The 9,694-nt window shown below is 39.7% G+C and overlaps 1 protein-coding gene across 3 annotated transcripts; it reads left to right on the top strand.

Moving 5' to 3' along the window:
• Window positions 1–2,400: 2,400 nt before the first annotated feature.
• prdx1 (peroxiredoxin 1) lies at window positions 2,401–9,596 on the top strand. Of its 3 annotated transcripts, XM_064933445.1 has the most exons (7): window positions 2,508–2,523; window positions 3,492–3,538; window positions 3,907–4,023; window positions 4,263–4,416; window positions 4,641–4,763; window positions 5,037–5,167; window positions 9,047–9,596. In XM_064933445.1, exons 3-7 carry the CDS (start codon window positions 3,918–3,920, stop codon window positions 9,130–9,132), a joined length of 600 nt encoding a protein of 199 aa, XP_064789517.1. In that variant the 5' UTR covers window positions 2,508–2,523; window positions 3,492–3,538; window positions 3,907–3,917; the 3' UTR covers window positions 9,133–9,596. The 3 variants fall into 3 exon arrangements, with proteins under 3 accessions (XP_064789509.1, XP_064789517.1, XP_064789526.1); XM_064933437.1 differs by lacking the exon at window positions 3,492–3,538 and having other exon boundaries at window positions 2,401–2,523; XM_064933454.1 differs by lacking the exon at window positions 3,492–3,538 and having other exon boundaries at window positions 2,511–2,534.
• The last annotated feature ends 98 nt before the right edge of the window (window positions 9,597–9,694 follow it).

Raw genomic sequence — 9,694 nt, 5'->3', positions numbered from 1 at the left:
GAGAGTGTACATTATTTATAATAAGGGTTACATGGATGTAATCGTCATGCAATTCTACATCAATTTACATGACTGCAGACCTTAGCAGAATATTTTTTAATACCACGCACAATTACAGGCTAAGAAGGACAGAGTCTGAGAGATAGGCCTATGCATTCATCTTATCATATTTCTGCAATGCCAAATCAGTGAGTCTTGTTTGCAATGAAAATGTCCCTGTTTGTAAATAATTCAATCTGAGAGGTCATTATGAAGCTAAGCATGGTACTTTCAAAAGTTAGGCCTACCTTTCCACCCCAGACAGAGTACCGACGCAGAAAAATGTACACTTTAACTGCTGGCTACTCTTCTTATACTGAACAACAATATAAACACAACAATTTCAAAGATTTTACAGAGTTACAGTTCAGGAAATCAGTCAATTGAAATAAATAAATTAGGCCCTAATCTATGGATTTCACATGACTGGGCAGGGGTGCAGCCATGGGTGGATCCACGCCCAGTCAATCAGAATGAGTTTTTCGACACGAAAGGCTTTATTACAGACAGAAATATTTCTCAGCACTCCCCTCCACCCCCCCCCTCAGACGATCCTGCAGGTGAAGAAGCCAGATGTGGAGGTCCAGCACCAAACCAGTGTCTACATATGTGAAAACGACGCATTTCTACATTTCAAACATTATGAGATATGCAGTGACATGAGGAGCAAGAAAATACTCTCCCTCTAGGTAGAAACACATTGCAGGTTCAGAAAATCACTGTTTTTCTTACTTTTAATCCTACCCTGTGATGTTCCAGAGAAGCATTTCTAGGACCTTTTATCTTGTCTTTTTAACCACAGGTCATAGAAACGCGCCATGGTTTGGTGCTGGAGATAATGAATACGTCAAACAGGCAGGCCTACCTCTTACTTCTTAAATAGGAAGAAATGGGCTCCAACACAAAGCCCTCTTGTTGTTAATATACATTTTAATTAAGATGAAGACAGTTGCCTACTTTCAGCACTATGAGCTGTATATTTCCGATTGATTGTGCCACTTCAAGTTTCAGCACCACAGTGCAATTTACTTGAATCTGGCTTATTGTGAGGTCAATGACACTGATAAATAGTTTTATCATGGGCAAGAAACATATTATTTTTTATTAAAGTCAATTATAGTAGTAGTACGCTATCAACTTTTTTTATCAACTTTTTACTCCCATACATTTTCCCTGACACCCAAAAGTACTCATTACATTTTGAATACTCAGGCAGGACAACAATATGGTCTAATTTACACACTTATCAATACAATGTGTTGTCATCCCCACTGCTTCTGATCTGACGGACTCAACACCAGTACCGTGTTTGTAAATTATGTCCTGGCTGTTCGCAATGAAAATAACAAGAAAATCATGCTATCTGGTTTGTTTAATATAAAGAATTTGATTTATAGCATTTATTTTTACTCAAGTATGACAATTGAGTACTTTTACCACCACAAAACATAAGTACATCATAAGTACACCAGATACTTTTAGATTTATACTCAAGTAGTATTTTACTGAGTGACTTTCACTTTTACGTGAGTCATTTTCTAATAAGGAATCTTTACTTTTACTCAAGTATGACAATTGAGTAGTTTTTCCACCACTGGTCACATGATGGGAGCTTCCTGACTGTGTGACACAGGGTGGGCACCTACAGTCCTCAGGGCCCTGACTGGTGTCACAGTTTTGCCTCAGCCCCTGCTAACACACCTGACTCCAATAATCAACTAATCATGATCTGCAGTTTAGAATGCAATTTGATGAAATCAGCTGTGTTTGCTAGGGATGGAGAAAAGGTGTGACACCAATCAGGCCCCCGAGGACTGGAGTTTTCTACCCCTGAACATATTGACCCCAGCATGACTGTTCACTTGGATTAGGATAGGGGCTCGTAGGAGGGGGCTGATGTGGGCTTCTGCTGCTCTCCCTGAGAATCACTGAGAAACATACAGTATCTTTGAAGATGACAAGATCAAGTTTTTAATTGTAGGGTTATAAGAATTTAGATATCAAAAGATCAAATAGGGGGTGCTTGTACATGTGTGATATGGAAAAATGTTTTATGCAGATACCCTCACGAGAGATCAGCCATTATTGACCACAATATGTTATGCAATAACTGTCACTTATGTTATGTAGGCTTAACATAAGTTTTAACACAAGTTTTGCATGTTGTGAAGAATAGAAATGAGAAAAGATGATAAGAGAAGACAAGGGTGGGGTGCATAATTTATTTACTACTGTGTTTTAGTCCTTACTCATCCTTACTCATACAAGTTTTTAACCGCAGGTTACTGGAATGAGGAAGGAAATGTGCAAAGTCATGGTGCAGTGTGAGGTAGTCAAATACTCATAACAACTGAATGACTGCGCTGTGGCCATAGCCGGTGTTATAACATCGCGAGAATTTGAGCTGCCGTATATATTTTCAAGCGATTCTTCTCATTCTTTGCACTCCTCCTCTCAAGCTGCCGCAGTGGGACCGAAGTAGAGGTTTGTGTATTGTACGCTTTGAATTTAACTTGAAAAGTAGGGAAAAATAATTATTTCGGTTATTTCGGTTACGGGAAAAAGAAAGTCAAAACTTAGTTATACCATGACTGTTTAGTTACACTTTTATTGCCTTCTAATTTTCTTTGTGTGCAATTTTATGTGTTTCAATTTATTGTACATTTCCATTGACGACAGAATACATGCTGTTTAGCTTTTACAATCGTTTTTTGGGGGAGGATGTCAAAGTGGCCTACACCATTTGTTCAATGGAATATTGGACAACAAAATCAGATGAGGAAAATCACTGTCGAGAAAAAAACTCAGATCATTGTGAAACAAACCTGTTTTGCTTTCACTTTTAGTTAGTTCAGTAATAAATATTTTTTATGAAATAAGTTAAAGCAAACGACACATTTTCATATATGATTTAATTAATGTATACTACAATCAAATTCCTATTAAAAAGAGGACTGTCACAGGCCTACGCGGCTAAATCGCGGTGCGTTTATTGGCTGAGTAAATTCCAAAGTGCGCCAGAGCGTCAGTTCACCTTGAACAGTGAACTCAAGTATTCGAATGCCCTGTTCGAGAACATTGTCTGCACTAGAGAAAGTTTAGCCTACATGCACATTGAGGAAAAATAACTGCGTGCGTGAAAAAGTGAAGTTTTGTCAGGCAAGAACAACCAGTTGAACTCTTTGATTGATGCGTAAAATAAAGCCATAAATGCTCATTGAGGAAACACCTGTTGATTAGGTGTTGGAAATGAAAGAAGTGAGTTCTTCATTTGAATCTATGTCTTCCTTGTATTGCTTTCAGTTCTGTACACATTATATTTATAGCTTCAATGCTGAAAATATCTGCAGATGTACGATCTGTAATCAGCAGTAAAAAAATCTTGTAGCAAAAAATCATCTTGCATACTTATTATGTGGATTATAATTATTTTGGACCTTTCTTTTTATAAGGGTTGTTACAGAAAGTTTTCCTGCAGCAGGGGGATCAAGTTTAAATGGTACATATGTACATTTACATTTACATTTAAGTCATTTAGCAGACGCTCTTATCCAGAGCGACTTATGTATAGAGAAAGAGGATGGAGCGAGCTTTCCAGTTCATCCTTCATGTCCAGTTATTTTACAGAGTGTTTTTGTGTACTGCCATTTAGTAGTTAATGTTGCTATACTGTACATTTGACGCATACATATTTGTTATTTTATTAGGATCCCCATTAGCTATTGCAAAGGCTGCAGCTAACTTTCCTGGGGTCTACATAAAACATGACATAATAAAGAACAATAATAGACAATGAACAGGTCAAGGACAGAGCTACATACATTTAAAATAAACAGTAGGAAACAAGTAAAGTGTTTTTTCCCCCAGGCAAAGTGAAGATGGCTGCAGGTAAAGCACGCATCGGGCATCTGGCCCCTGGCTTCACGGCCAAAGCAGTGATGCCAGACGGCCAGTTCAAAGACATCAGCATGTCTGATTACAGAGGTTGGTAGGCATACTACAACGCTTCAGTCTATTCTGAACCTGAACTGGATTTTTTTGGCTCTGTGTGCTAGGATTTGTGGCTGGTTTCATGATTTTACAGTTTATTATTACAGTAATGACCTATTAGTTACCTTGAATGCACACTGAATGTATTCATTGCTTCCAGGCTCCATTGGAATTCAATAAGTGTCTAATAGTGTGTCTATCTTGTGTTTGTGTCCTGTGCTGCCTGCCTGCAGGGAAGTATGTGGTGTTCTTCTTCTACCCGCTGGACTTCACCTTTGTGTGCCCCACTGAGATCATCGCCTTCAGTGACGCTGCCGAGGAGTTTAGGAAGATCGGTTGTGAGGTCATTGGTGCCTCTGTCGATTCCCACTTCTGCCATCTTGCTTGGTACTTGGGGCTTTTTCACTTTGAATTTTTTTTTGCCCCCCGAAAATGAAGCCCTAGGTGACACAGAATAAGTTACAGTGCAGCTACTGCAGTTATTCCCCATGCTCACAGAAACCCCTTTCCTACTATCCCTGTCCCGTCTGCATACCATGACTTGCAGGGATGCTTGGTCTCACACAAAACAAAAAGTCAGTCTCTTACGCTCTCTGTGTGTGTTTTTAAAGGACCAACACACCTCGTAAGCAGGGTGGTCTGGGTGCCATGAAGATTCCTCTGGTAGCCGACACACTGCGTTCCATCTCCACGGACTACGGGGTGTTGAAGGAGGATGAGGGCATCGCCTACAGGTGGGTTCACAACAGAAAAAGTTCAAGGGTCAAACTTCAGTGTCTCTGACCGACAAGGTCCAAACCTGGGTAACGTGCACAACACAAGACTGTGTTAATAGCCTGCTAAGCTAAAGCCTAGGCATTGGTTTGGGTAGCTAACACAAGTCATCAGGTTTCAGGCAAGGTTACATATCACGCAAGCATTGTTCACCGAACCACCTCTGTTACATACATCTGATCCTGTAGGTTTAGAAAAAAATCACTCCATTTATTCCCTGTTTGCTTTTTCAGGGGCCTCTTCATCATTGACGACAAGGGCATCTTGAGGCAGATCACCATCAACGATCTGCCGGTGGGACGCTCCGTTGACGAGACCCTGCGTCTGGTGCAGGCCTTTCAGTTCACTGACAAACACGGAGAAGGTACATGACTACCCCTGCTGACTTTTTTTTCTCCAAAAACCATGCCACCTTATCCAGCATGGAATTAGCCCAACTTGCTGCAGTGCCATATTACATTTACATTTAAGCCTGGTCTCATTCTGACATCCAGTGGAACAGCCACTTTAGATCTAAATCATTTAAGTAAAGGATTACTTATCATATTTCAGCCTGGTCTCATAGACTAGATGTAACACAGTAAACAAAAATCTGAGACACCCAAGTTAGTATGATATGTTATGTCTGGTATGGTTACATAAAACAAAAGGTTATTTGAGGCAAAAACGAAAGGAGGGTGATTGGTCGGGGAGGATGGGTGGGCGTATAAATAGGGCCGTAACCATACCAGTATCACAATACTCGTTAGTATCGTGGTTAGGGGGACCACATGTCCCGGATTGTGCGGGACAGTCCCGCATTTCCAAACAATCATGTCCTGCATTTTATCAACAAATTCAACGACAACTCATTAGGGAAAAAAAGGTTTATTTCAAACATTCCAACCGGTCTTGCAGTCACGTTGTGCTTATGAAAATATATACAGTATATCATAAGGATTTGGTAGCCTACTGGAGATGTTAAACACTTCTCCAATCTCATATTCTGCGCAAGACAAGATGATAGCCTTGCGACTTACAAAAAGTGTGTCTGATGAAGTAAGTAAATAGACGTATTAGATTGAAAGATAAGGTAATTTCGTCAAACCTGTGAGGCTCTCCATACTCATTAGTTGCTCATTCAACATATTTGCTACTACGAAACTCACCAAACAGAAATGTTTCCCAGATTTTCATAAAACAGCCACACATGTAATTTCTCATTTCTGCATCACCAAAATTTGTGCGAGGCAATGGAGTAGGCTGGGAGCGCTTCAATTGCTTGTTTGATTCAGAGCGCACCGGAGTTTCTCCACCACTTCTCACAATGGTGCTTGTTTAGTAAAGTTACATCAAAGCTGAATCAATGTCTTGGAAGATCACATAACATAACTTCATAACATAACCAAATATAATAGCATTGTATAACTTCACTATTACACCAAAAACACTACCTAATTTCTTATGAGATGGTTAGTTGAATAGTCCCAAAAAATAGGCAGAATTTGCTTTGATTGGAACAAAGAACAGGAAGGCTAAATTGTTTGTTAATTAACACCATCTGCTGTAATTTGCTTACAAAAAGTAATTCAAGAAGATCTTGAATGCATATTCCCATGAAACTGATTGAGATCAAATGATTGGCATGCAGACGAAGTTTTGGAGATTTCACTGTTAAAACGTGAATAATTATTATTCACGATTGACAATGATGATGCCATGACCTATTTTGAAATTAGGTATGCCTGTAACGGCTTTCTTTATGTGAAGGAGAGTCGGGCCAAAATGCAGCATCGGCTATTTAGATTCATGTTTAATAAAACACAAATCAATACAAAAAAACGTAACGTGAAAACCGAAACAGCCTAAACTGGTGCAAACTAACACAGGAACAGGAACAATCACCCACAAAACCCAACACCAAACAGGCTACCTAAATATGGTTCCCAATCAGAGACAATGACTAACACCTGCCTCTGATTGAGAACCATATCAGGCCAAACATAGAACTAGACAAACTAGACATGTAACATAGAATGCCCACTCAGCTCACACCCTGACCAACCAAAACATAGAAACATACAAAGCAAACTATATTCAGGGTGTGACAATGCCTAACTTGGTGTTTGAGGGTATTAAAAATATATTTTTTAAATTTAGACAATATGTGTGGGCATAGGCAGATTGGAGAATGCATTTTCTGCATATTCTATAATGATATTCAATAGGCTAAATCTGTCGGTACAAGCTGAGAAAGGATGACGTAATTTTAAATGCTCTCCTGGAACATAAAAAATGTGCACTGCTCCTTGCGTGGGATTTGTGTGTGTGTGTCTGGGGGTGGCGGCTGTCAAATGTTTTTTTTTGCACGTAGGCTACACTGTCCAGCGAATGTCCCGCAAAACTATCATGTTATCTCACATTTGGGTATTTTAAATGTGGTCACTCTAATCGTGGCAAGGAAACAAAACACAAAGCGTATTTATTTTCTTTAGGAAAACAGCCCTAATGTAGGAAACAAAATCATTATGTTGACATCTAGAGTCACATTGATTTATTTTCCAAGCTATAGCACACAACATTTTACATACTGCAGGTTTTTAAAGGACCAGAGTTTGGTGTGTATTGTGTTTTCATTTTTGCCATGGAAACATCATGATACTGGTATCATCACAGCCCTATGTATAACGCAAACATCTACCATCCCAAAGGTTGTGTGATTGAATCTCATCATAGACAACTTTAGCAACTTTGCAACTACTTACTACTTTTTTGGTACTTTGCGACTACTTAGCATGTTAGCTAACACTTCCTCTAACCAAAACCATTTCACCTAAGTAACTCTTAACCCTAACCCCTGGCCTAGCTAACATTAGCCACCTAACTAACATTAGCAACCTAGCTAACATTAGCCACAACAAATTGAAATTTGTAACAATTTCTCCCAAGTGGCGCAGTGGTCTAAGGCACTGCATCTCAGTACCTGGTTCAAATCCAGGCTGTATCACATCCTGGCTGTGATTGGGAGTCCCATAGGGCAGTGCACAATTGGCCCAGCATCGTCCTGGTTTGGCTGGAGTAGGCTGTCATTGTAAATAAGAATTAGTTCTTAATTGACTTTCCTTTCCCTTTATTTAACCTTTATTTAACCAGGTAGGCTAGTTGAGAACAAGTTCTCATTTACAACTGCGACCTGGCCAAGATAAAGCATAGCAGTGTGAACAGACAACAAAGAGTTACACATGGAGTAAACAACTAACAAGTCAATAACACAGTAGGAAAAAAAAGAGAGTCTATATACATTGTGTGCAAAAGGCATGAAGAGGTAGGCAATAATTACAATTTTGCAGATTAACACTGGAGTGATAAATGAGCAGATGGTCATGTACAGGTAGAGATACTGGTGTGCAAAAGAGCAGAAAAGTAAATAAATATAAACAGTATGGGGATGAGGTATGTAAATTGGGTGGGCTATTTACCGATAGACTATGTACAGCTGCAGCGATTGGTTAGCTGCTCAGATAGCAGATGTTTGAAGTTGGTGAGGGAGATAAAAGTCTCCAACTTCAGCGATTTTTGCAATTCGTTCCAGTCACAGGCAGCAGATAACTGGAACGAAAGGCGGCCAAATGAGGTATTGGCTTTAGGGATGATCACCTGCTGGAGCGCGTGCTACGGGTGGGTGTTGCCATCGTGACCAGTGAACTGAGATAAGGCGGAGCTTTACCTAGCATGGACTTGTAGATGACCTGGAGCCAGTGGGTCTGGCGACGAATATGTAGCGAGGGCCAGCCGACTAGTTCATACAGGTCACAGTGGTGGGTGGTATAAGGTGCTTTAGTAACAAAACGGATGGTACTGTGTTAAACTGCATCCAGTTTGCTGAGTAGAGTATTGGAAGCTATTTTGTAGATGACATCGCCGACGTCGAGGATCGGTAGGATAGTCAGTTTTACTAGGGTAAGTACCTTGTGAAATAAAGGTTCAATTTAAAAATTAAAAATATATATGTTACCTGAGTCCAGGTTGCATATTTCACTATGTACCATCAGCAGTCACATACACTATGTGAATAGCAATTAGGTCACTATTACCACTCTCCCTTTGGAGGTAACATCCCAGTTTTGTATGGACTGGGAATGATAGGCTGATAGTAGATATCATCAGAGGGTATAAAAGTTAGAAGCTCAGGTTCAAAGTGTGTTTTGCTTATCATGCTGCACTGTTCTGAGACTCACACTTCTTTTCTGGTGTTTCCTCTCAGTCTGTCCTGCCGGCTGGAAACCAGGAAATGACACCATCAAGCCCGACGTGCAGAAGAGCAAAGACTTCTTCTCCAAGCAGCAGTAAGACGACACATGTCTGAAGCCTGCTGTAGGACAGCTAGAATTACACAGTACATTTCAAGAGAACAATGGTGAAGAGCAGTAGCCTACCTCTGTGCCTGAGAACTGTAGAACAACATCTTCAGCATCCCCTTATCTCATGTGTTTGGGTAGAGTGGAAATTATTATGACCAAACTATGAAGATTATATTAACGTATAGCTTGGAGATGTTTTATATTTTAGTCATTTAGCAGACACTTATCTTAGTGTCATTGATGTCTGCCTATTTTATTCTGCTGTATCATTTTTGTAACATCTGAGGTGGACATGAGTTTTTGCCTTTAGGCCACAGATGGGATAGTCTGAATGAGGAACAGAAGCTTTACAGGACAAAACTTGTGGCGAAAACTCAGTTAGCTTTTTGTCTCTTTATTTACAACTCAATGTCATTTCATCTTCTAAATAAAAACTTTTACAAAGGCAAAGAACGCTAACGTTTTTTTATTGCCATGCTTTATAATAATAATACACTAAACACGTTTTTGAATTCGTGCTGTATTACTTTTTATGATGAAAATGAAATATA

This window comes from Oncorhynchus masou, chromosome 3, assembly GCF_036934945.1.
Source record: "Oncorhynchus masou masou isolate Uvic2021 chromosome 3, UVic_Omas_1.1, whole genome shotgun sequence".
NCBI lineage: Eukaryota > Metazoa > Chordata > Actinopteri > Salmoniformes > Salmonidae > Oncorhynchus > Oncorhynchus masou.
The sequence above is the reverse complement of the archived record's forward strand: the minus strand, read 5'-3'. Positions and strand labels throughout refer to the sequence as shown.

What these genes read in the sequence shown, in the direction of transcription:
- prdx1 (XM_064933437.1), top strand. Translation starts at nt 3,918, where the DNA reads ATGGCTGCAGGTAAAGCACGCATCGGGCATCTGGCCCCTGGCTTCACG. An exon ending in CAGCATGTCTGATTACAGAG is followed by an intron (nt 4,024 to 4,262) that starts GTTGGTAGGCAT and finishes GCCTGCCTGCAG; the next exon opens with GGAAGTATGTGGTGTTCTTC. An exon ending in GATGAGGGCATCGCCTACAG is followed by an intron (nt 4,764 to 5,036) that starts GTGGGTTCACAA and finishes TTGCTTTTTCAG; the next exon opens with GGGCCTCTTCATCATTGACG.